Source organism: Epinephelus moara, chromosome 3, assembly GCF_006386435.1.
Source record: "Epinephelus moara isolate mb chromosome 3, YSFRI_EMoa_1.0, whole genome shotgun sequence".
Taxonomy (NCBI): Eukaryota; Metazoa; Chordata; class Actinopteri; order Perciformes; family Serranidae; genus Epinephelus; species Epinephelus moara.
This window is the reverse complement of record NC_065508.1, coordinates 18,028,973-18,056,599: the sequence shown is the minus strand read 5'-3', so window position 1 is coordinate 18,056,599 and position 27,627 is coordinate 18,028,973. Positions and strand designations below refer to the sequence as shown.

Genomic DNA, 27,627 nt, shown 5'->3' with positions numbered 1-27,627 from the left:
TGTCGCATTCGTTTTGGATTTTCATATGTGTTTTTGAATTGACATTGTTTCTGAAGCTGCAGCACTTTTCTCCAGATGAAAATGTCTCTGGGCCGTTGTAGCGTGATCGCCCTTGTCAGCCACTGAATAACTGCCATCAGATTTTTGCCTGTTATGATTTATCACTTGCCATCTCATCCAAAGAAAACAGTGAAACAGTGAGTCATGTCTACAATGCTACACTGCCAAGAAAATTCAAACGTATGTAAAGAAGCTTTTTGTATCTCAAAACAAGTCAAATGCATGCAAGAAGACTGAGTGGCTGAAGCTGAACCTCTGTACATATCATCTGTATAAATTCCAGGGATTTCTTAAAAAAACAAAAACAAAAAAAAAACATGGTCAATATTAAATAAAGTGAAATTCTTTGCAGCTCAGTCTGTCCTGTCGTTACATGCGTCTCAGACTCTGACAAGTGGTGTGCCTTTGATGGATGTCTGCCGATGATGCAGTAATTTACTGTGGAAAGACACCAGCTTGTGTGGAGAACTGTAATTGCAGGGACTACCCTGGGTACCACCCAATTTCCTCAGAGGTGTGATCACATTTACGTGCAAGATTAAACAAACTGCAAAAATATTCAAATTGTAGTTATAAAGTGATAGTCATGACACGTACATGTACAGCAATGGATGTGAATCAGCCTTTTGAATCCAGGACAAGAACATCAAAGAGTTAAAAGCATAGAAATCATAAAGAAGGTCAACAGCAGCTCAGGGCATTGACTTGGATTTTTAAAACTGACATTGTAAATGTGACACCTGAGTTGTTTGCCTCCTCCCCCTCCTTAGTTTCTCCGCTGCCCAGATCTCCTGTCCCCATTCCTCTCCTTGTGCCAGTTTCCCCACTTAGATCTGTTTCATGTCTCCCAGTCAGAGCCCTTTTCTGTCTCTGCCTCTCTGAATCCCTTTACAGCGTGAACCTGTCTTTGTTTCTCTGTCCAGCTTGACATTGTTTCTGTGTGTTCATGTTTGTTTTCTGTCCCAGAGCTGATCCTGAGTCTGTCCTTCCAACCTTGTGTCAAAATCTGTTGTCTGTCTGTCAGTGCTCAATCTGCTGTAAACTGTTTTACATATCAGTGTTCACAACAATTTAACAAATGACTCATTCCCAGTAATCTATGACTCCATTTCCAGGAAAAACACAATTATCCATCAACAGAGGACATCAAATAAATAAGCATGAGGTGGTTTATAGTATGATTTCTGATGTTGATCTTTCATGATATCATCAGCAAAGAAAGACACATTGCGTGCAGACACTTGGGTGGTTTGATGCACATGGGCTTTGTTCTAGGACATTTCATCTTAAGGTTTGGTCTGTGTTATGCATGTAATGCACTCTGACAAGGGGATGAGGTCTATACATGTCTGATAAACTGTAGTTTAAAATGTTTTTTTTACTCAGCTGAAATACAAGCTGCCATTTTAGCATGCCTCTTTTAAAAAAAAGATTGAATGGCACTAGTTTTAAAAATAAAAAAAAATGCTTGCTGTGCCTTTTTATTGTTGCCAGGCAACCACTCACCTCCTTATTCTAACCTTCTCGTGTAATCAATCCACCGTTTATTTATTTATTTAAGTTATTTGACAGTAATTAGTATCTAGTTCCTAAAATGTTCAGGCAGAGGGTACTTGCTTTATCTCTGGTTGTAGAGGCTGTCAGTAAATAGTTTTTTGGGCACATGAGACCCTAAAAAGAGGGTGGACCACGGGGAGTACCACCAGTTGGTCCAGGAGCTTCACCACCATGATGGCCGTTTCCAGGCATATTTTATGATGACTCGGGGGCGGTTTGACAACCTGCTGTATTGTTGGGCTGTATAGTTCTGGGTATCCAGCAACCACTACCACCCGTTACTCCTCCATTGTTTACTGACTGTAAACGTGTTGTCGTAACTACCACAAATCATCCAAATGAACAATGGGAAAAAAGATGATGAAAAAGAGATGACATGGGGCGCTTTTTCACTTTGAGTTGAAGTTTTTGATTGCGTGTCTTTGTTTTAGTTCATATGACTGTCTTCACACACACAGGTACACACAAGCACACTCATGCAAAAATATTACTTAGTTCCTGCAGGTTTTCCTGGGAAGTTGATTTTATCTGCCTCGCTGCCCCCGCTGATTACTCCTCATTCTCAGCCTCCGTGTTGTAGTTCCTCCTCCAAGCCTTCCCTTCTAAGCCTCATCATGAGTCCGGGTTTTTCCTTAGTTAAGTAACTTTTGGGTTTTGACATCTCAGCAGTCCTTATTTGTACTTACCTGCACTTTTCCCCAGGACATCCTATTTGTTCCCTGCTTCTGGGCTCCCCTCCCGATCCAGTCCCCCTGTCTCCTGCCACCAACCAGCTTGTCCTCGCAAGCTGTTTTCGTAGTCTCTCCAGCTTCTGAGTTGCCATCCCCAGCAGTCTCACCTGTGTCTGCAGCTCAAGCTGTTTGTTCTGACTCCTTTCCAAGTGGATCCGCCAGTCTCTCCAACATCCTGGCAGCCTTCCCAAGCAGTCCTGTTTTGGTTTTTTTCCTGCACTCTGTGCCTGCACGTCTATGGTTCTGAGTGATGTGTGCCTCTTGGCTTAACCTGTCCAGCACAGCTCCTTTACCTGCAAGTTACCTGTGTGTATGTCCTGTTGCCTGCCAGATACCTCTCTTACCTCAGCGCACTTGGATTTGTCATGTCTTCCAGTCAATTAGCTGCTAAACCAATTCTGCCATTGCTTTGTTTGCACTGATTCCACTTCAGTTGATTTACTTTATGACCAAAATCAAAAGTAAGCTATTCAGACTGAGCTTTTTGACACTTAAAGAATACTAAACCCGCAATTGACATTTTGTATAACAACAACTCGCCGTGTGTTTCTTTGAATTCATGCCTCAACGGTAAATGGAGCATAAAAAACAAAGTCAAACGTTTGAACGACGACCACATCGCAAAACTGTACCTAAATAATCTTTTACAGACTCTCACACAGCTCAAATCCAAATCTCATTTATCTAGCTGTATGCTCAGTCAGTGGTGGGTCTTCCTCTAGGCGACGAGGCAACAACCCCCCCAAAATTAAAAAGAAAAACTGAACATCAGGGAAAAAGGATCCTAAGATCTAGAGCACCGATGGGTATAATGGTGTGGAGTCTATGTGGATAGCAACACAGTAAGACAAAATGAAAAGGCAAACCCCACCTGGGACACAGTTAAAAAACGAAGCTGAAATTTGCATATACCAGATTATTTTATTGTTTGATATTTATTATTGATGTTTGTTAACTTAGTTTTTTATTTGTGTAGATTTCTAATTAGGTCTCCTTCTTGTTTGTGATAAATACAACAAATGGGGGGTGCCAAGGGAAGCTTGCCTCTGACCCCTAATGTGCTAGGTCTGGCACTGTGCTCAGTACTTCCCAAAAACATGCATTTTTGCTACATCATGATTCACACATCTGCGTAACACACTATGATTGAATACATTTTTCTATGGGAGCTTCAATTGGTGTGCGGATCATCTCTTTATTTGTCACAACACATCTGCCCCTGACAATCACATCCTGAGTGTGCCTGAACTTGCAGGTGTTAATGAGCAGAGTTCAAAGGCACACACGTGCCCAGACACATGACTCAGCCATGCGTGAGACTGTTTACTGATGTTTTAGCAAAAATGCAATTGTTTAGGAAATACCGAGCCTATGACTGGATGAAAAGACTTGGATTATACTGAAGGAGTTGTAGTTGTAACTACTAAAAATGTTGTTTTGTTAAAGTTAAATGTAGACCCCTATGACTTCAATCCATGAAGAATGTTCACCTTATTTTAATTATTTGCTCACAGTAGATGCATGCGAGAAAAACAGTTTTCTTCCCAAATTCAAGGTAACACAGGGTGAGTAATTGATATACAAATGATCATTTTGTGGGGGAAGTATTCCCTTAAGTAGAATTACCAGAAAAAGAAGTGTGAACAGACAAATCCTTAAAATGATTAACTTCCATTAATGAGTCATGAACAGAGATAACATCAGTCTTTACAGTGAGCCGCTTGCTCAGACTGACATATCACCACAGCAATCGGTTGTATCAACATCTTCCCATATCAGTCATTGTAATGGGAAAGGTGGAGGTGTGCTCAGGCGTGCAACTTGTCTTTTTTTTTTTTATCACATTCGCAAGACAAATGCAAAAGGAAAAAAAGCTGTGGATAAATGAAGTCAGGTAAAGCTCTGCTGTTTGAGCCTGTGAGCAGCCTGCAGTGTGGCCGATTGATGCATTTACTTTGTGAAGTGGCAGCTGTGGCTCAGAGGTAGAGCAGGTTGTACACCAATCAGAAGATCGGTAGTTCACTGGCTCCTCCAGTCAGCATCTAAGATACTGAACCCCAAACTGTTCCTAATGACTGTTCCATTGGTGTGTGAATGGCTACTGAGTAGCAGATGGCAGGGCTGTTTCAAGACACTCTGGGGGCCCCAGGCAAGAGGCACCTTGGAGAGAGAAATGTGAACGGCTCCTTTCTTCTCTGACACATCACATACCTGTGTGCCGCCACGGCTCGGCTGTTCAGGTATTTCTGGGCAGTCATGAAAGCAGCATATTGTGTGCCAGGTGGCCAGCGCGTGCCGTTATTGGACGGCGCATGGACACTCACCCTCTTGCGACTGGACTTTGAACTTATCCCACAGTAGGTGCCGGTACCGTAGTACTACGGTACTCCAACAACGCTAGCGCAGGTGGCAACCAATCATGCGGGACATGGTCTCAATTTGCGTGACGCGTGAAAAGAGACAGAAATGCTGTGCAGTCCCGCACAATGCGGGACGTCTGGTCACCCTACTTAGCCACTCGCAAGCAGCAGCTAGTAGGGGGCTCCATTAGGGGGGATTCCAACGTGTTATCGTTGTTGTAATGTCTATAGGGGTTCCATCATATTGTCATTGATATGGACCAATGTCAGCCGTCTCTGGGGGCCCCCTTCCAGCTCGGGGCCCTAGGCAATTGCCTAGTTTGCCTGTCCGGTTGCGACGGCCCTGGCAGGTGGCACCCTGTACGGTAGCCTTGGCCACCAGTGTGTGAATGGGTGAATGTAACATGTAGTGTAAAAGCGCTTTGAGTGGTAAGAAGATCAGAAAGCTGCTATAAACTATTTAAGGGCAATTTCTGGTGTTAGACCATAAATGACACATGTATACATTATTTATCTCTACAAGTTTGCTGCTCAAATTCACCCCTAGTTTGTGTCTCTGTGAAGCCTGACAGTGAATGTCCTGCGTTCAAAATCTACACAAATACAACAGTAAATATTAGCATCAAATTATTACTCAGTAAAATGACTCATTATGCAGAATGTCCCATTTCAGAATAATATATATTATATTATTGGATTATAATTATTGATGCATTCAACATACATGATGCAGCTAGTAAAGGTGGGGCTAATTCATACTCTGCTGCGTAGCTCAGACTATAATAACACATCACAATGTATTTGCAGATTAGATTTTGTACAATTAAAGGAGAAGTCCGGTATTTTGCACTTTGAGCCCCATTTCTGGGTTGTTTATGATGAAATAGAGTGGCTAAGACCAAAATAGTGACCATTGCTCATTTTCGGAGAATTTGGCTTTCCCCTGAAAATCGTGATGATGATTTATTTGACATTTTGTCTACCCCATTCATTTTCTATAGGAAGCCTCATTGTCCGTTGGTAGTTATCCGCCACTGGAAACGGAAAGGGGGTTGTTTACGACAAGGTTGTAGTCACTGTAGTCTTTTAGCTCAGCGAAAGTGCCGGCTCGACAGTGTTGTGTGCGCTCCTGAAGGAAGAACGAGAACGAACGAAAAGTTTTGGAATAAGTTTAAACAACTGCACAATGGATTACTCGCTTGTAAACAACCTTCACAGTACGATGCCTATGAACACAACGTCAGCCTTCTTCTGCTTCTTTTCTGTGTCCCATTACATTGCAATGGTTTCCTGCCGGTTGGCAACACCCATGTAAAGGAGCATTATCGCCACCAAGTGGGCTGGAGTGTATAACACTTCAGGGTCAAACGAACGATCAAGCAGAAGTGTACACACGGCTTGCTACAATTTTTATGTCAGAACATCAAGGAACACCACTGACCACTCGGTGAGTTTCATGGCTTTGAAAACAAACGTTTAGGGTGGTTTTAGGACAGGTTCACACATGGCCAGAGGCAGCAGTGTTAAGCCAGGCAGGGGAAAGCCAAATTCTCCGAAAATGAGCAATCGCCACTATTTTGGTCTTAGCCACTCTATTTCATCATAAACAACCCAGAAATGGGCCTCAAAGTGCAAAATACAAGACTTCTCCTTTAATCTAGTCCACAAAGCCAGGGAGAAGCACGCTCGGGGCCCCGCCCCTGCCTGTCACCCAGCACACAATGCACCGGACCCTGATTTCAGTCCCTGTGTATGGTGGGCCCACAGGGTGATGGCTCCATGTAATCTGTTCAGGCTGAGCCCGACCAGGCCCCATGACCTAAGGCCCATCCACTAGATGCTTGCTGGTCCCGCAGGAGGAGCTGGAAAGCATTGCTGGGGAGAGGGAAGTCTAGGATGGATCTAGAAAATGGATGGATGGATGGACAATTAATCTAAATCAGAAAAGTAATTAGTAACCAAAGTTGTCAAATAAATGTATTTTGGAGTAAAAATATAAAGCAGTAGAAAATAGAAATACTCAGCTAAAGCATAAGAACCTCCGAACCTCCAAGTAAAGTACTGATGCTTCAGGAGGAGGGACATCTTTGTGCATTGCATTCTCAGAATGCTTGTACTTCTTTCAACCAATCACAATCGTTCTGGGCGGTGCCACAGCAACAGTGCGCTTGCAAAAATATTGCCGGGGGGAAACAGGTTTTGGTGTAACACACCCACAAAAATATCGCCTACAGGACGTGAACCATGGCAGAAAAATACATCCCCGCAAGATCAAACACCGCAAAAGTTAGTAAAGGACGTGTTGAAAACGGTTGAAAACTAAAGTTAGTAAAGGACGTGTTGAAAACGGTTGAAAACTGCTACACAACTGGAGGTGGTAGGGCAGGACTTCAGCGGGTGGCTCGTTCCGCCCAATGAGAGGCTGATCTATGCAGCGAACTTCTGCCCACTCAGACTACCTTAGCAGTGACTCACTTCCTCCTAAATTTGGCCTCTGAAATATTTTAGGAGAATTTGAAAGATGTTGGAACAAGCTGTGTTTGGTACCAATGTCATGCTGAGCAGAAGCTCACAACTCATCAGATTTCTATATGAAACAACTGAAAGCTTGTGGATGGGAAGCCAGTGAGGGATTATATCCTTGTTCCTATTTGTGACTGGCTGTCAGGATGCATCAGGGGTGGTTGAGATCTTGGTGACTTACATGTATCAAATGAAGAGTGTATTTGTATGCGCTGTTCCCATGACAACAATAATAACAAGTACCACATTACACAACCACGTATCGTATTCAGGGCCACGGGGAGGCTGGAGCCTATTCCAGCTGACACTGGCAAGATGTTAGCTATGTCCTGTCACTAAGACAGGTTGCCAGACTATCGAACAGAAACAGACAACCATTCACAGTCAACCCCAGTTTTGTGGTCTGCTAGTGTCCTCGTCACTATTGGTAGCATGAGGCGGTACCAACAGTCCAGTCAGGTTGCACAGGCTCCTCCAGGATGACACATCCACATGTATGGTTGCAACAAGGTTTTCTGTGTCTTCACACCAAACTGTCACAGTCTCAAGAGCATGGAAGAGACCCCAGGAGAGCAGTCATTACATGAGGAGAGCTGGACAGGGCCATAGAAGGGCATCAACACAGCAACAGGACCGGTATCTGCTCCTTTGTGTGAGGAGGAACAGAAGGAGCACTGCCAGAGCCCTGCAAAATGACCTCCAACAGGCTACTGGTGTGCATGTGTCTGACAAAACTGTCAGAAACAGACTCCATGAAGGTGGCAGGAGGGCCTGATGTCCTCTAGTGGGACCTGTACACACATCCCAGCACCGTGCAGCTTGATTGGCATTTGCCAGAGAACACCAGATTTGGCAGGTCTACCACTGGCGCCCTGTTCTCTTCACAGATGAGAGCAGGTTCACACTGAGCACATGTGACGGGCATTAAAGAGTCTGGAGACACCGTGGTGAATATTATGCTGCCTGTAACATCATCCAGCATGACCAGTTTGGCGATGGGTCAGTGATGGTCCATATATACAGTATATAAAATCACCCTCTCACCCTCTTAGGGTGGTACCTGTGTCATCCTCAAGTTTGGGTCTTCTACCAGAGTTTGAGGGTTCTGTGCAGTATCTTAGCTGTACCTAGGACTGCACACTTCTGGGGCCATATTCACAAACATTCTGAGAACACTCTCAAAGAGCTCCTAACTTAGCCTTAAAATTTTTAGTCAGGAGTCCTAGCTTAGGAGTGATTTAGGACAGTTCTCAGAGCAACTCTGAGCCAGGAAGGTGACAGCAACTTTTATCTTAGTGAGAAGGTGTGGTTGACCTTGTTGCTAGGTATGACACATACTCTCAACAGATGACATTGGTTGTCACAGACACACCCTCCCATGAGCCTGCAAGGTGTGGACGCCCAGTGGAGATTAAATTAACTTCATCACAGTATGAGACTAAAAGTGTTGTCATTGTTAGTGTGATCACTCTGCTGATGGAAGGTTGAGACAGACACAAGTCATCACTGCTGCACTGTTACATTTTTCCAGTTTTCCAAATATTTTAGTGTTGTGATCATTTTACTTCTGGCTTTATAGCATTAGATGGGAAATGCATGCGTATCCCTAATGAGATCGACCACAAACATTATTCCTGCACAATTTCATCTGTAGCATTTTTTTAACTTACTGTCACCCAGCGTTTGGAGAATATTTCTCCGACCTCTTTGAGTTTCTGCAATTTTCTCCTCTGTTTAAGAAACTCAAGCCTCTTAAAAGTCCTCCTCCCTGCTCCTAACAGTTTTCACCTTAGAAGCTCTTTGATGCTCTTTTAAGGTCTAAGATGCTAAGTTATTCACAGAGCATCTTAGACCTTAAAAGAGCCCTTAGAAGCTCTTTTAAGGTCTAAGATGCTCTGTGAATAACTTTTTTCTTTACAAGGACCTAGTCTTAACTTTGAGGGTAAATTCTAAGAAAACGTCTGAATGCTAAGAATTTTCTTAGAATTTTGTCACTAAGAGCAACTCTTCCAAACTTTGTGAATACGGCCCCTGGACTGTGGCTTTAGATGTTGTTCCTGGAATCTGCCGGTTTGGGGGTCACTGCCCCGAATGCTCCTACTACCACAGGGACCACATCAGCTTTGACCATCCACGTCTATTCCAGCTGTTCTTTCAACCCTTGATACTTATCCACCTTTTCATGTTGGACCGTCTGAGGGGCATCTTTGAACAGCCCGCACCTTGATCTGCTTGGTATACCCTGGCCTCTATGGCCCTTGTGCTTTGAACCTGTTCTTGTGCTGCGATGATTAGTGCCTCTGTGCTGTCTGTCAGTCCAGTATTCTCCAGCCACTAGATATTTTCATTTTCATATATAGAGATTTTTAAATATATTTTCTATATTTTCCTTGGTTTAAGGACTCTTTCCTGGGGCACTCTATGTAAGGAAAATGGAAGTTTAATCTAAATCTAAAGAATATTCAAACACCAGCTGGCAAAGCTTTGTTTCACTGACCTCTTGTGGTTTAAGATTTAACTCTGTTACAAGGAGCACTGCACATGCGCAAGTGTCATTTACATTATTTAAGACTTTTGAGACTTGTAGGGTGCTAGTAGCTGAATTCGAGATGAGACAATATGTTTTTTCATGATTTTAAAAATAAAATGTTCATGTGTTAGACATGACACTGACAACATGGCTTTCACTTTGACAGGAGTGAGAAAAAATTAAGTGGAATTCTGTTACCATATAGAAATGGAAGCGCCAGGGCAAGAGCCAACATGAAATGAGCATAAATAGAAGTGAAGCTAATCATTTTCTCCCCCCCAAAAAACCCTCCTTCTGTATAAATATTCACGCCAAAACAATTATCTGCATGGCATCATCTCCTTGATTAGAGTGAGGAAAAAAACCAAACTCCCTCTCAGTCTGATCTGAGCAGCACACATGGTCAGTCCTCCCACGCTGCAGTCTCATAAACTCTGTCTGAACCTGCCTCAGAGGAAAAACGCTCTCCCACATTCATGTAAGTACATTAGTCTCTTAGGTCTGACAGCTTTATTTGGTTTAGAAATATTCAATGTAAAATTATGTTTTTATTTTGTATCACAGGGAAAACGTTTTTTGTTATTCTTTTATTTTGTTTCCATACTTTTTGAAAACAGTTTCTCTGATAAATAAACAAGAGACCAGGATTTAAAGTGAGCTCACTCAGTGACACATTTTATCTGTGTTTACAACTTGTTTAATTTGTATTTGCTTTCTCAGTCTTGGTTATAGTAATAAAGTGTCGACTACGCACTGATGGCGAGTAAAAAGATGACTCATCAAGCGACACTGATGCTGCTATTAATAACCTGGAGGGAGAGCATGCATTGCAATGGACTTACAGGTTGGCCCAGATTTGTTTACTTAAATTATGAGCTAATGAACCGCATGGCACTTTTCACGTGTATACCCTTTCATCATTTGAACTCCTTAGTGGAAACCAAACCACGTTTAAACAAAGGATTTAATGGGACACACAATGAATTAAATGTTGTGCAGAGATGAGAGTTGCTGCCAGAATGGGTGCGACTTTGCACTCACATTTCCAAGAAATGAGATGCAAATTATCAGAGTGTAATGTCTGAACAGGCTGAACATACTGAAATAATGTTTTTTTGTTTTTTTTAAGTAAAAATTAAAGGCTATTTTCTGTATATTTTTCCCCTCTGCAGTGGATCCTCCTGAAGACCTTGTGATATCAGACCCTGGACATCTTGGACATCTCGACATTACATGGAGCCCCCCGGCCAGTTTGATCAATGTGACAGAGTGCCAAAAACAGTATCAGCTGGAGTACTTCAACACATACAAGAACAGCTGGACTGTAAGTGCAAACCATTTTATTCACATCTTACATGGAAGCACTTAACTTGCCAAACCTCTTGAAATGAAGTTAAAGCCATAGCGGTTACAGCAATTTTCATGTATATTCACTGGTTCTGATGGTGTAGTTGCGCTTCAACCACTACGGTGGACCTTAGCGCGTCACGCCATACACTGTCACCTACTGGTCGGCCGTCGTAAGTGCAACGCAAATCTCTCAAATCCAAGTTGGCCAGCTCAATGCCACAAAATGCTGTGCAGCAAATCTGTCTTGCTAATTGTTACATAGGAAGAGACACTTGCATCTAAATAACATGTGGTAACATCAAGTAACAACTAAGGAGTGGCAGCCTTCAGTTTCCAAAGTTTCCAAGTATTGAATTTATACTGTGGAAAAAATATGATTAATCATGTCCACTAATTTGGACATCATGCATCCCTGGATGTATTTAAGCTACAATTATAGGCCTGCTATTACTTACTTTTTTATTGTTATTGAAAATACGTAATTTTTGGCTGTAAATCACTGTATTTATGTCATAAAAATGTAACTGTGTGTGTTTGAGGAAAATGTTAACTGGAGAAAAATATATGCCTACAGTTGAATGGGGGGCTGAGAATTCGGGAGCAAAATAAATACAAGTTATATAGAAGTTAAATACTTATAGCCAAGTTTCCACATCATTAATCATTTTATTCATGGTTTATATGTCTTCAGGTGAAAACTCAAACGCGTGCTTCCGAGCAGACGTGAAAAAACTCCTTGAAAAATGTGTGTTTAAAACAAAACGTTCAATATTAAAATATTTCTGCCACTCAAATATAATATAACATGTGCCTAAAGAGTAATAAAAATACTTTGGAAGAAAAAAATCTTGACTGAATTGATCAAAAATAATGCATGACAGAGCTAAATCATTATTAGCCATTTAAATGAGACAATTCACCTCAGAGGGATGTCGTATGCTGTAAAGCCCTCTGAGGCAACTTCTGATTTGTGATATTGGGCTTTATGAATGACATTTTATTGAATTGAACATAAAAACACACATATAATATACTGTGTATTTTTATACTGAGAATACGTCTCTAAAAAAGTGTTTTTATTGCTCAAACAGCGTATGAAAAATGATCATATTAATGAATAAAAATAATAATCTTGTGATTACGGTTGTAATCTCAGCAGCAGTGTATGGACACACCTGCTAAAATGAGAGATTGGGTGAACAAACAGGCCCTTCAAAGGACCAAACAATGCAGCAGGCTGATAAGGCTGAATTATGTTTTTGATGTCTCTCTGTAGAGCGTGCTTAACTTCATACAACCCTGATTATACATGTAAATCTTTGTTAATCAAGTACTTATGTTAAAGAAATCAGGTTTCATATCTCAGGGGAAAAAACAGGTATCCTTAAAATTAAAATAAATGTGCCACTTTTATTGTGGTACTTTACAGTGTTAGTCAGTGATTCACACGAGGAGAGCAGTTCTGTGGAAGGTGTGAAAGGTCTGTTTGGAATTATTCGGATATTAGCGAAGGGTGCAGTACTTCAGGCCATTACATTGGAAACCTGTTAGAGGTTGCTTTAGATCTGTAGCTATGACCTCAGGTAGTGTGGGAACTTTTAATATGTTTCAGTGTCAGAACAGGTTCATATGGTTTCAATTTCACACAGCCTGGAGGCTCGTTGATCCTCTGAGAATATTCCAGTGAAGTTCACTGTTTCAAACCTTTCATCATTTTATTTTTAATGAGGGGCAAAAACAAAAAAAGGACCCACAAGTCTCTTTCAAATCCCCAGGCTGGTTTTATTTTTGCCGGGTGGTGCATTGATTGAGCACAGGTTAATGTTTGTGTAACATATGCTGGTGTCTGAGTCAGGTCGTATGACAATGACAGATGTGGCTATGTCATAACTAAGACAATGATCATATTTGACAGTTGTGACGCCCCAGGCTCATCATGCGTTAAACAAAATACATTCATTGTTTATTCATTACTTACATGCTCCAGGACATGATCTTCTCGAGTGAGCGCCTGAGGTGTCAAATTTAGTTTCAAACCACAATCATTAGCTTTGAATTCAAACATACAGTAAAGGAAAGCACAAGGTCGGGTTTCTCAGAACTATATCTATCATGGAAATTTAAGATTGGGAAGCAAACTTTCTGTCATAAGCAAGGGATTATCTCCGGGTCTAAATAGGCTAACCAATGGGGAAGTGCCTACATTCTTTCTAATGGCCAGCAGGGGGCGACACCACTGGTTGCAAAAAAAAGTCTATACGATAATGACTCTACATCTCACTTGATTTATATTTCAGTTAACATTTTCCTAATGAGTTTATGGTCTCAATCGCTAGTTTCAAGTCTTGTTCAGCAAAATATAATGTTCATTTTGTAACTAATGGTCCCATAATGTGTGACTACCTTGTGATTGACAAGTTGCAACCTGGTTGCTGTGTTCTCAGGTTCACAGTCAGATCCACCTCTCTGTCCTCCACAGCTCCCCAGTCTCATCCAAATATGGTCACTTCTGGCTCCAAAAATACAACATGGCAACAGCCAAAATGCCAAACATGAGGCTTCAAAACAGTAGTCCACATACCAATAAACGACGTCATGGTGGCTATGTCCACTTCTTTTATAAAGTCGATGGTCCAAAAGGTGTCTTTGTTGAAAGTCTGAGCATAGTAAACATACAATTACACTGTAATCTGAATAACACAGTTGTGTTCCTGGTTTGACAGGCTATCAGGACGTCCAGGATGACACACAGTTCCCAGTTTGATCTGATGAAAGACGTCAGAGTGAGAGTGTACACCTTGTTGAATGGACCCTGCACCAATGGCACCATGACGAAGAGCAAGAGCTACACTGAACTGATCCGGAAACCACTCAGCACAGGTCAGTCCTTAAGGTTTTATACATGGTGGTAAAGACATCAAGACATCTGGAAAATATGAACTGACATTGATTGGTTTTATTCCACTTTCTATCTCTAGGTGTTGTGGGTACTGCTGTCCAGGATTTTGTCTGTGTGTACCATAACATGAAGTACGTGGAGTGCAGCTGGGGAAGGAGCCCAAAGATGCCGACCAACTCACAGCAAAATCTGTACTTCTGGTATGTCATGTGCTCATTAGAGGCACTTTTAATCTCTTCAGCAGAGGTCAGTTGTCAACCACTTTGGTCCTGAACTAAATTTCTACTTGATAGCTTCCCTTGAAGTTATTCATGGTCCTTGGAAGATAAATCCTGCCGACTTTAGTGATCCTCTGACTCTGCAGTGCCACAATGAAGTTGGCTTTGAATGAAATGGCTCGAGAACTTTGGATCAATTGCCATAAATGTGGAGCAGATATTCAAGATCCCTAAAGGATGAATCTGAAAAGCTCTGGTGATCACTTGACTTGTTAACATCCACTTCAGAGTCTGAGAAACTGAGAATTGTTGATGGTCTTAAATAATAGCTATGATTTATTTAAAGGTTCACTGTGTAAGATTTAGGGGGATTTAGTGGCATCTAGTGGTGAGGATTGCAGATTGCAACCAGATGAAACTTCTCCTGGTTAGAATTTCTTCAGGGTTCATTGTTCAGGAAGGTTTTTACTGTGAGACAAATTATCCGCAGAGGTCTCTTCCTCTCCAAAACAAGCGGACCAGGTGATTAAAAGCAGTAAAACACAGTATAAAGCAGTTTCACACAAGATATTAGTGTTTTTCTGATGCTGTTTGTCGCAGACTGGCTTCTATCTGTTTGATTTGTCTGTTGTGGGCGACTGCAGAAATATGCCAGTGAACAAGGAATGAATGGAGATCGCCTCCAAAGATATCCACGGTCTGGGGCTCTTTATAGCTACACAGTCCACCGGTTACATATACACTGAAGAAAACATACCAATCATATCATATCCCATTTCTGGCAGTACATCACCCTAAATCCTAAACACTGGAACTTGTTGAGTGTTGTTGAGTTGTAATGCCACAAAGTACCACAAAACAAAAGCTATTGACCTTGAATTGCAGTGATGCTAAACATATGGTGAACATCTTCAAACTCAACTTTCCACAGTACTGTCAGGGTGAATTGACTGCACCCATATAATAGTGTTTTATCTGTTCTGTCTCTTCCTCAGGCACAAAGAGCTGGAACAGGCAGAAGAATGCCCAAAATATTTGTTCTCAAGTGGAACCAGGAGTGGCTGCAACTTCACAGGGAAATCTCTCCCGGAGTTCACCAATATAAACTTCTGCGTAAACGGCTCCTCTTCTGAAGGGCCCCTGAAACCGACGTTTATCTCCCTGCAAATCCAAAACCAAGGTACATGCACGGTTACCTTCTGGTTTAACAGAGCCTTAACATGCAAACGCAATGGGGGTCATAGTAAATATCACCCTCATGTTTTGACCCTGTGTTTCAAGCCATTACTTGCTCCAAAGTGATCTCGCCAAAATCTGGTTTTTGTTTTCTTCTCATCTTCTTACACAATCTGTAATCTGTTCTGCGCTGATTTATTGTTTATGCAGTGAAGCCTGACACCACAGAGAAAGTGCATCTACAAACAGGTCCAGACATGCAGCTGGAGCTACACTGGGATGGTCCTGCTGGGAGGATTCCTGGACACTGCCTAGAATGGGAGGTGGAACACAATCAAGAGGAACCTGATGGGAAAATTGCTTCGGTATGGATTACCTAACATGTAAATCTGAAGTAGTCACTGAACTAACCAGAATCCTTTTCACAAAAATCCTGTTGTGTGGAAGGTATACAACTTTCCGCATCCTTTGTTTGTTTTGAATGGGCTTAAACAGATGCTGGACTGATGACAGCACTGCAAAGCCACCTGTGGTAAACAGGATTAGGCTGCTGTGAGAGTCATAGAAGCATCTTCTTTAAACATGTTGCATTCTCTTTAAATTCCTCCTTAAATCACAGAGTTTCTGCGTAGAGATTTAGCCCAGTCGCTGGAATAAAACGTTAGCATTGTACATTTCTGCAAACCACAGAAAGTATGTTTGTAATGTAATGTATGTTTCATATGTATCAAAGCAGCTTTCTGAAGGGACGTAGTTCAGATTACATGTATGTGATTCGAGTTTCTCATCAAGCAGAGGAGGGAATGTTGCATGGTGCGAGAAAGAGTCAGTACATTTCCAGCTGTGTTTATGGCGACAAAACCCTGGATTTTTTTTACGATAGATCGGAACATTTCCAGCCATGTTTGTGGCAACCAAACTAGGTTTTTGAGGCCAAAACATTATGTTGTAGTTGTGGTTTTTGTGCCTAAAAGTAACCCCACATTAACCACAGCATTGACACAAAATGAAATTAAAAAATTGAACGAAGAAACATTACGTTTCTTCAAAACCGCAATAAATGAAACGAACAAATTTAACATGTCCATGGTTTGCTGAAACAATGTTAACGTTTAATCTGACAGCTGGGTTGAGAGATTAGTTTCCGTGCCTAACCTGCTTGGCAGTCATTTGTTTTATTCCCCCTGCAGCGATTTATTCACTTTTCAAAGTACTGAGAACAATTAAAAAGTTAAATGTCAACAATTGCAACTGTTGAGGTGTCAAAACACCGCTGACATTTATTGCCAGACACTTAAATCAGATTATGATCTCACGCTTCCAGTTAAACACAAACCTGTCACAAGAGCAACGGACGGTGACAAAATAAAATTTTAAAAAGCAATAAAAGACGCTCGGGGTATGACTTGTTTTGCAAAGACCACATCACATGTAATAACTACACCACAACAGAACAGTAGCATTAAAATACCTCAGCACCACTTTAATTAAAGTGGTGATTACATAGACTGTGAAGAAATGCATAAGGATTTTTGCAGCGCAGTTTCTTCATTGCACTAAAATTTAAATATCCATTCACAACAACACAGGCACTGGTATTGTTTTCTCCTCATGAGTCAGTCTATATGTGTGCATGTCATGGCAGCAAAATGTGCTCCTGCTGGCACCAGTTGTAGCGGGAACCACCACGGAAGTGGTTTTGAGTATTTTACCAGGTGTTTATACAGTATCTCTGTCTGAGGACTGATTTTGTCAAAACATTATTGTACACTAACAACCCTGCAAGATGCAGTCATGAAACTTTATAGGTGTTTAGAGATCAAAATAAAGGCTGAGTTCAAAGATGGGTGTGGTCTGAGCAAGGGGGCTGAAAGTAGTGGGGTAGGAAGCAGAGAGGAGGCCCTTGGCTCCCCCAACTTTACACCCCTGGCCCACATATGTTTTAAGTTGTGGATCGCTGTATCACAGCTGGGCTTATCCCATCGCAAAATGGGCTCCAGTTTGTGGCCACCAATACTTTGATTTGGCCTCCACTGACTCCTGAGATAGTTATCTGGGTCTTAAGCTGCAAGATGTCAATCTGTATTTCCCCAGAGCAGTGCTAACTTGTGTGTGCGCTTTGGTGATGTGCAGGTCGAGTATAATAGAGTTATTAAAGGTAGAAGAAAAGAAAAGGTGACCTAATGCAGTTTAAAACTGGGTTGATGGGTGTGGTGTGACTGAACCAAATGTGCCATATGACCAGGACAATGAGCTAAAAGATACTAAAAATACTGATTAATGCAACTAAGCCAGTTTAGACTTTGGGCTATGGGCATTACCTTTCTGACTCTAACTTATCTTCAAATCATGTTTCTACAGCAGCAGATTTCAACCAAACAGACGACCCTATCTCTGCCCGCCATCCACGACAATCAGAGTAACTGCTTCAGGGTTCGATCCAGATTGCACAAGTACTGTGCAGAAAAGAGCTTTTGGAGTGAGTGGAGTCGTCCGACATGCCACCCAGGTAATGATATTTCAATTTACTACAACAAACTTGTTGTCATTACAAAGAAAAAACTCAAAATATGTGCATGAAATCAGTTCACCAGAGGGCGACAAAAAAAGATTAATCACCAGTACTGCCCCAGTGCGCCATCCACCAAACCGATTTTGTCACATGTATTAATGTGTATTAATGCGTCACATAGAAATCTGACAAATCTCTGCATGAGCTGTTATAGATCATGGGTTTAAATGCTTGACAGATTTATTTCTAATGCGGCTTTCCTAAAAGATCTACTCAGAGTAAAGGATTTACAAACTAAGCTGTGAAGCAACTTTTGTGTTTAAAGCCACATCAGCAAGTCCTCATGAGTCCCGCTAACTTTTTGGATTCCCAGCTGGAAGACCCTGATGTCCTCACCAAATAGTAAGTTTAATTTTATATTATCTATAATTATTGTTTTTATGATACTGCAAAACATAAATTGCATATGGCATTGTCATATTTTTTTAAAAAAAATCATTATTTTCATGCCTTTTGTTCTCATGTTTACTTCAGTTTGACGTTATTTTTGCTCCATATTATTAGGATTTTGTTAAATGAATAATCTAAGTCAATTAAAAATATCAAAAATAAAAAATAAAAAAATATATACATTAACAATTAATTACATTTTGTGTGCATTCTAATCTGTTTTTATGTCAGTATCTAATTTATGTCACCTCACCAGGTGTGTCAAAATACCAAAATGACATTTCAGGCTATTAGGCAGCATTAAAACATTGCTGTCCTTTTGCAAAACCAAAAAACATACTAAAATCTCAACATGTGCAATCCTTCTAATGTGTCCAATTTTTTTTACAGCCACTGATGCTGCCCAGATCTGGTCCGCTGAATGGCAGGAGGAAGGATCATCTTCTGTTTAGGCATCAGAGAGTACTGGCAACATCCTGACAGAAATGTTCTGATAATTTTGAGAGGCTCAAACTGATGAGTGCACCATGAATGTATTTTAAGGGCTTCAAACAAGAGACATTTAGTAGCCTGAAAGGCCTCAATGGCACTTTGTCTTCATTTATGTGGGGTCATTTAATAATTTCAAATTTGTTTGGGACTTTATACCACTTAGCAGCAAAAATACTGCACTTGTAAAATGATTTTTTGTATATCTATGACTCACCGTGTGTTACCTTGAATTCATTCAGAAAACTTTGTTTCACTCTTATAATGATAATATAATAATAAACTTTATTTATATAGCACCTTTCGAAACACAGTTATTAAGTGCTTTACAAAACTAAATAAAAGACAAAGCAATAAAACAAGATAAAAGCAATAAAATAGAATACAAATAACATAGTAAAAACACACACAAAAAAGTTAAACCACCACAGTGAACGAAGAACACAAAGAAGGTGAACATTCGGTCTGAATTTTAGTTATTGGGGACCACATTTAACGTTGGTTCTCAAACTCTTACACAACTCGTGCAGTATTATCCAGATGGCATTTATCCAGTCATATGCTCAGTATTTCCCAAACACAGGCATTTTCACTAAAACGCTGTAATATAAAAAAAGAGCAGAGTTCAAATACCCAGTCACGTTACTTGTCTGTACATTAAACTGTTTGAAATTGCAAAGTTTTGATGAAAATACCTTTTTTAGATTCTTTGCTCACCATGGAGGCATTCATGAAAAACAATTTTTCTTTATCCCAAAAGGTAACACAGGGTGAGCAACTGATACACAAATGGCTTTTTTATTTTTTCTTAATATCTGTATTTACAGTATGTTGAGTGCATTACATCATGAAAAGGATTAAGCTTTTGATTGTACAGCTACTGTTGCACAACTAGTGACTCATACTGTCTGTCTGCCTGTCTGTCTGTCATCACTGCATCTAAGAGTGGGAGTTGGCCACATTAAGGACCGCAGTGCACAGATAGAGTGGTGTTTTTTTTTCCATTGCCTAATGTAACGTTTGTTTTGTTAAAGGGACATTACACAACTGTACTTTGGAAGGTACTGACAAGTATTATCTGTTTTTATTTTCATGAGAATGTAGGAGTGCTGGTTGATTTATGGGGCTCTAAGTAAAATATGATGAAGCTGTGTTCTGCTGAGCGCACTGTACTGTATGGGTTCTTGAAGGCAACAGCATCTGTATGCATTGCACAGTGTGGAAGAAAGGGGGGGTCAGTAGGGGTCTAGTAGTTCATTTTGCCTCTTGAAGGTAAATGGCTGTTGGCCACAGACTGCCTTTTCATCTAATTTGCTGAATGTTAAAATTGGTCTCAAAGACTCTTGTTAAAATCTCCTTTTGGATGTACGCCAATACTGTATAACTAATTGGATGTTTGTTTCAATGTTTTATGGTTGACTACTCGCCAAAACTCTTGCCAATTTATTAAAACATGCATGGCTTCACTCTTGTTAAAATTCCTATTTCTACCAATACAGAAGAAATGGACTGAAAGTATCCGTAGCTTCAGGCTTGATAAATGAAACTCTGATCTCTGATTTGAAGCATCACAATGTTTTGGCAAAATACATTTTTTTTACCAAACTCTATGCTTGTGTCTCTGTTATTGCTGTCCAGATGGTTGATTAGGGTGTCTCACAAGGGTCAACATTAAGTCCCATGTTGTTTTAGGAAATAAGAATCTATTTTCCACCATATATTGCAATGTCCATTTATATGCTGATGATACCATCCTGTATTCCATCAGCAGCTCTACTGCAAACCGGGCATTTCTTCAAGTTAGTCTGCTTTTGTCAACCTCCAGACCTCTTTTATTACTTTAAAACTTTATAAACTCAAAAAAAAAACAGTACACATTTCACAAAAGCACAGCACTTTGATGTCCCTACTCCTAAATATAATGATACAGTGTGGCATTATAAGAACTTAGGAATTTGGTTAGATAGAAAATTCTATAAAACTCATGAACTCTAAAGCTGAAAATTCTGATTGGATTCTTGTATGGGAACAGAAAACTGACCATTTTACAATCCACTATATATTTTATGGAGATATCCCGACCCTTTAACCACTGGACGCCATTTACACGCAACATTTGATTCATTATAATCACACAGCTATCACTCTTTTTTTCACAGGTTACATGAAAAGGTTGAACGGTAATTTAAAGACTATGTCATCCCAGCTAATGAGATTTTCAACTTACTAAGTTGGATTTAATGTAACCAACCATGACTTGGATCACAGAAAACGTTGAATTAAAAGACTAAATTATCAACTCTGACTCGGAGAAAACTGGTTTCTGGTACTATGCGCCTTACATCACTGAAATGAACTGCAAAATAAACAAAACACTGATTCCCCTGACGGACTTTAATGTTCTTCTTGCTGATATTTTTAGTATGTGTGACCATTTTGACTTGTCTGTGGTATGTGTGTGTAATTACTGCTTTGTTTGGCAAAATTTTGTCTCTCATAGAACGAAAGTGTTCAAATTACTCATGAATTGAATAAAAATGTCCAAATATGCATCATCAGCTTTGTTTAGACATTGTGCTCATCATTTATTGTTGGTTATTTAGATTTTATTTGACTTATCTTTGTGAGGTTCATTGATAGCTTTTTTGACAAAGGGATATGTAAAAAAAAAAAAAAAAAAAAAAAAAAGAGTGTAAATGAGTGTAAATTTGTGTGTATGTTTGTTACAGAAAAGCAAGAACTCGCGTCTGAACCAGAATGGGACACGGTACCTGTCTACGTTTATATCGCTGTTGCCATTATCGCCATACTGGTGCTGTCGCTGTGTGTGGGGGCAGTGCTTAAAGTGTGAGTAAACACACACATATACAGTATACAGTGAGATATACAGAAAGATTTACCCTGAAATTAGAAGCTCACTGCAAAATGTGTGTCTGTTGTAGGAGGAGATCGAGACAAGTAAAGAAGCCAGACTCTCTGCTCACAACCCTGTTTGCCAGAAATTCAGTCCTTACAGTGACGGACGTGTAAAAAGACCAGGAAACCTCTATCGCTCTCAAACAGCACCTTTGTCAGATGATTTTTATCGTATAGCGTTCCACCTCTCTCGCTGTTCAGGGTGTCGGATTGAAAATCACACAATGAAGCTCTCAAAGATGCCTCACAGTCATCAGATTACTACTGCCAACACACAGTTACTGAAGATATAACACATTAGGCTGAAGGTTACAGTGGGTTATTTACCAAAAAATATAACACTCACATTTTTATGTACATTTTCATACAAATGCTTGAATTTACATGAACTATTCTGAGTCATGTTAACTGGAAATGTTATGTTCATGATTGTTTACTGTTTGCTATGACACTTGCCAGCTGATTCAGTCAGCAGTATAGCCAGTGTTGTGTTCAGGAGCAATTGCTTATTCTTTGGGAATTTGTTTTTGATGTTTTTACTATTTGCCAGATCTCTTGCCAGCTGAGTCACTCAGCACGACTCCACTTCATGTTGTGGAGAAATTTTTATTGAAATCTGTTTTATGTTTTCTTATTAACTTGTTTACTTTTTGCCTAAACTCTTGCCTCTTGGTCCAGACATCAGAGGTTTTATTATTACGTCCAGACCCATTATACAAGAATAATATGTATGAAAAGGTTTAGTACTTTACTGCACACCAGGCCAATGAAGTCTTTGATCATCCCAAGAATTTATAATAATGACTGAGCGGACTTTTTTTTTTTTTTAACTTGAAAGGGTTTAATACAAAAGAGTGTCAGGTGATTATAATGCCAAGACTCCTTGCCAGTTTTGTCTTGAAGAATTTAAATTGTAACTCAACCTGCAAAACGATCCTAAATGTTGCCAAAATGTCTCAGTTACACCAAATGTACTCCACCTTTCTTCTGAATTTTGTACATTTTTATTGTTTGAAATTGTAGAGTTGGTCAGATGTTATCATGCTTTTTATGTGCAACATGCCTCATAAAAATGTCTATTTTTAATGCATCCAGACATCCAGATACCTGACCCTATCTGTCTGTTCTTGAATACAGACTTTGTGAGTATCATAAACAGGAAGTATGATGCAGAAAATGAATGTATCACACGCAGCTTTCATGTGTTCATATCTTGTCGGACTATTTTGGGCTCTTACTGTATGTGTTTACAGGGTCAACATAATTTCAACTGCTGTTACTTTGAGTTATTACGTAGTAAGAGTTTTGAACCGTGACCTGCTTTTATATTTACGGCATTTTTATGGAATAATAATGCAAATGCATAATGGGTATATGGTGCACATTGTCTCTGTATTTCATGGATGACATCTGACATGTGTTCATAGGTTGTAGAAGAAAAAAGTGTCCACTGGGTACAATAAAAAACTTGTCAAATACTTTTTGTTCAATTTACTGACACGCAGCAGTTTTTGTAGGGGTGGCCAGATGGGGCCACTGAAAATCTTGGTGGCACACCAAAAGCAAAAGCAAAAGCAAAAGCAAAAGCCGTAACTGAATTTCAGGAATTCAATTATGCTGTTGTAGTATATACGTAGACTAGTTAAAAACAATGTCAGTATGAAGAGTTATAAACATACTGGATTCTTGTTATAATATTAATGATAATAATAGAACTTTATTTATATAGCACTTTTCAAACAGTTACAAAGTGCTGTACAATAAAACTAAACATGTTTAAAACACAAGGAGAATAAAACATGTCATAAAATGTCATCTAGTAAAAGATAAAATAAGGAAGGCCAAAGCTAAAATCAAGATAATAAATGGGAAATAACATCAATAAGATACCAATAAAATATAAGGACAGCTCAGATAAAAGCAGGATTAATACCTACGCACATGACCTACGCCGTTGTGATCATTTATACTTGTCTCTGTGTCACTCTGCAGTTACACCTCCAAAACACTAGTCGGCGGCAGAGTTTTCTGTGTAATGCAAATGCAAAGTTTAGTTGATTCAAAACACACATTAAACACGCATTAAACATGGCTTAATAGGGACAATTTCAAACACAAGTACACAAATCGGCTTCACTATAACTCGCAGCATTCACAGACAAACACTTGTCTTTATCTGGACACATTTTCCCCACAAATACAACATGCTAACGTTATTAGCACAAGCCTATGGCATTTTACATTGTATAAATTAGCCTAGCAGCTAGTGATCTTTTCCACTTCTCATATAAAACCAGGGACAACAGCAACATTTAACAAAAGTAACGGCACACAATTTGGCTCCGATATAACTCAGGGAGCCAATGTAAAGAGGCTAAAACTGGCATGATGTGGTTGTACTTCTTGGTTTGGGTTAAAAGCCTTGCGGCTGAGTTCTGAACGATCTGAAGTCGTTGCAAGGTTTTTTGATCAAGACAGGAATAAAGGCTGTTGCAATAATCAAGACGTGAAGAGATAAAAGTATGTGCAACAGTTTCTGTATCTCTAAAAGTTAAAATAGATCTTATTTCAGCAATATTTTTGAGGTGATAAAAATATGATTGGTCAAGCTTAGTGACATGCTGTACAAAACATTCTATAGTTAATGTCACTAATTATCTGATGTGCAAAGACTCATACGGGTGCAGTTAACATTTTGAGTTCCACAACAATCCCAGTGTATTAATGTGTTTATCTCAAATAGGCTGGTTATCCTTTTCCTTAAAATTAAAATATACAGCTTTAATTTGAAGGCATACGCTGATTCTAAGAAACAAAACATTTACTGGGAACAAGCCCTCTCAAGTTTGGAAAACACCACACAGAGACTCCAACTATTTTATTATTTTCATGAGGTGGGGCCAGTAAGGGGGCCAGCGATTATATTGCGCCACTAACATGCAAGCCAGGGAAAGATGAATGATGAAAAAGACAGCTTGGGTTTTTTGTTATTAGGGGCACAATATGGGATGTTTGTTTGAAAAATGTCTAACAAGTCACTGGATGTTGTAATACATAATAAACTACACAGGAAGCCGCACATAAATTATATCAAAGGCAAAATTTCAAAGTCAACTCCAATATTATATGAAGATCTTCTAAATCAAGCCTCATTATACATCTTATACTATTCCTTTATTCTACCATACATCACTTTCTGTGTGGAAGTGTGGGGAACTTCATATAGAACAAACACAAATCCAATTTTCATACTTCAAAAGACAGCCATGAGAATTGTGAGCAAAACCCCATATACAGTAAAGAACCAACAAACTCATTATTTGCTAAACTAAAGACTATTAAATTTCAAGATTTGGTAACCTGGGAAACTTACCTAAAAGACATTCACAATTGCTGCATAAATTCCAGACACCAGCTTACTCAATTTAAAGTGCTTCACAGGCTCCACTACTCCTGTACTAAACGTCACTCCTTTTATCCCTCTGTCTCTCCACTTTGCCCAAAATGTAAATCAGCAGAAGGCACCCTGGGCCACCTCTTTTGGTCTTGCCCCAAGCTGAACAAGTTCTGGTTAAATATTTTTAAGTGCTTTTCAGAAGTGTACAACTGTGATATTACACCAGACCCACACACTGCCATTCCGGATGGAACCCGACATCCATCAGCTTTATCTCACTTGCAACAAAAGACAATACGATAGGGCATGGTGGTGGCAAAAAGGAATATCCTGACTCTTTGGAAAACTGAGGATGTGCCTTCTTTCATGACCTGGTTGACAGAAATCACCAACTTCTTACACATGGAGAGGCAACCATTCATGTCCTATTTATCACGAATGGCCCAAAATGTTTGCATGCATGTACAGATACATGTTCATAACAGGTTGGACAAATAACATTTGGTTACTTGTACTATATGCATATGTATTTTGTACTGTTAACTTCCATGGGTGGGGGGAGGGTGATTTGTACCTGGTTTTGTGTTGTTTGTGTCAATATCTGAAAATCTACAAATAAAATGTATGTATATAAACAAAATTGAAGATTTGGTCCACGTTAAAACAGCTCAAATTATGTACAGAGCAAAAAAAACAAAACAATTATTATCTGAAAGTATCGAAAAGTTGTTTCAGAAGAGAGTAAGTCAGCATGCTTTGAGAGGTATTTTCATAGTGTTATAAACTGTAGCTTCAGCCTACACCTTTTACAGACTGCAGAAGTGTCTAAGTTATGTTAAATTACTATGTTCTACAATGTATTAATGTAACATGGTAGACTGTATATGCACCTTCATCTTACCTGACCTTTAGTCCAATGGCACTGATTGGATGTGGTTTGTGTGTGCAGTGGTGCAATTACTGATTGAGGACAGGTGTGATCCAGGTGCTTCCCTCCCTGACGTAAATCAAGCTGCAGGCTGCAAACACTGCTCTCTCTCTCTTATTCCCTGTGTGCTCCTAATCTGCTAAGGCTAAGACCAAGGTCTCCCCGACATGCCGCAGCCTTAAGGTCAAGTTGCACCTTCAGAAAGGCTGTAGAGTGATGCCGGCGTCCTGTGTGGCAGCAGTCTGAAGTCAGTTTATTGTGACAGCGAAGGTCAATGACAGAGGCAACCAAGTGCGGCAAAAGTGGACCTTGGCCTGCTCTCCTCCTCCTCCCCCTCGGCGAGTAAAGAACTGATCACCCCTGTTTCATTCAATGACCTATTTCAAATAAAACAAACTGTCAAAGGCACTGTGAGCAGTGATATTAAAAAAATGAGTGGACACAATGACTGAATGAAGGCGTCTGCCTCAGCTAACAGTGTGTTATCCAAGGATGGATAGCATCAACTGAGGCTGGTGAAATCCTGACCTCGTTGAAACCTGTCTCTTCTCAGAACTCCTGAAGACAAAACATTCAAGTGGAGACGTATCACAACGAACACAAAGGGTGGCCCATCAGACTGAATGCCTCGTCCTGGAAATATTTCAATTCCTCTGAGTTGACAGAAGTAAACATTTAGGGATTATTTACTCACTCAAATAAAAATGGTTCCAGTTAAAACACAATAGGCTATTAAACGTCTGCATAATTTGCCTGTCACGACTGCAACAGCTGCAACTACTTTATAATCCTTTTTTATTTTAATCCTTATTGTTGCAGCATGATATATTTGTTTAAACAGGAACAATGATAACGATTGCTGCTGCACATTAAGTCTCTGTTGTCTTATTGCATTTTCATGAATTTCAACCTATCTCACAAGTCAATCTCAATAACAGTCATGGAGTAACATGCCATTACCTGCACAGCTGCATTTGCATTAAATTAAAAAACATCTAATATACAGCAGGACATAAGGTTGGTGAAACTGCTATAGGAATGAATTGCTCTGACATAAACAGCATTCAGTGGTCTGTCATTTCAAACAATGAAGAGCCACATTTGCCTTTTGGTTTCCACATGCAACACTGGGCTGTATCTGAATATTCTGCTCAGCATTATGTTTTGAATGATTATGAATTCAAAATACTGTTTATAGGCAAATATTTTCAGCTGTGGCATGCCTGTAAGTAGACAGAAACAGCTGTGTGAGTGAAGAACTACGAATGGTCTTTGAATAATTTCTCATTTTATTTATATAAACACTCATCGGCCACTTTATTAGGTACATCTTGCCAGTACCGGGTTGGACCCCATTTTGCCTTCAGAACTGCCTTAAATCTTAGTGGCATGGATTCAACAAGCTGCTGGAAACATTCCTCAGAGATTTTGGTCCATATTGACATGATAGCATCACACAGTTGCTGCAGATTTGTCGGCTGCACATCCATGATGAGAATCTCCCGTTCTACCACATCCTAAAGGTGCTCTA

The 27,627-nt window shown here is 40.0% G+C and overlaps 1 protein-coding gene across 2 annotated transcripts; it reads left to right on the top strand.

The window, feature by feature from the left end:
- Positions 1 to 10,102: 10,102 nt before the first annotated feature.
- Positions 10,103 to 23,249, top strand: il13ra2 (interleukin 13 receptor, alpha 2). Of its 2 annotated transcripts, none has more exons than XM_050041278.1 (10): positions 10,103 to 10,239; positions 10,482 to 10,605; positions 10,934 to 11,085; positions 13,835 to 13,991; positions 14,090 to 14,210; positions 15,224 to 15,408; positions 15,615 to 15,769; positions 17,766 to 17,913; positions 21,585 to 21,702; positions 21,798 to 23,249. In XM_050041278.1, exons 2-10 carry the CDS (start codon positions 10,518 to 10,520, stop codon positions 21,883 to 21,885), a joined length of 1,212 nt encoding a protein of 403 aa, XP_049897235.1. In that variant the 5' UTR covers positions 10,103 to 10,239; positions 10,482 to 10,517; the 3' UTR covers positions 21,886 to 23,249. The 2 variants fall into 2 exon arrangements, with proteins under 2 accessions (XP_049897235.1, XP_049897236.1); XM_050041279.1 differs by lacking the exons at positions 21,585 to 21,702; positions 21,798 to 23,249 and adding exons at positions 18,242 to 18,318; positions 18,757 to 21,518.
- The last annotated feature ends 4,378 nt before the right edge of the window (positions 23,250 to 27,627 follow it).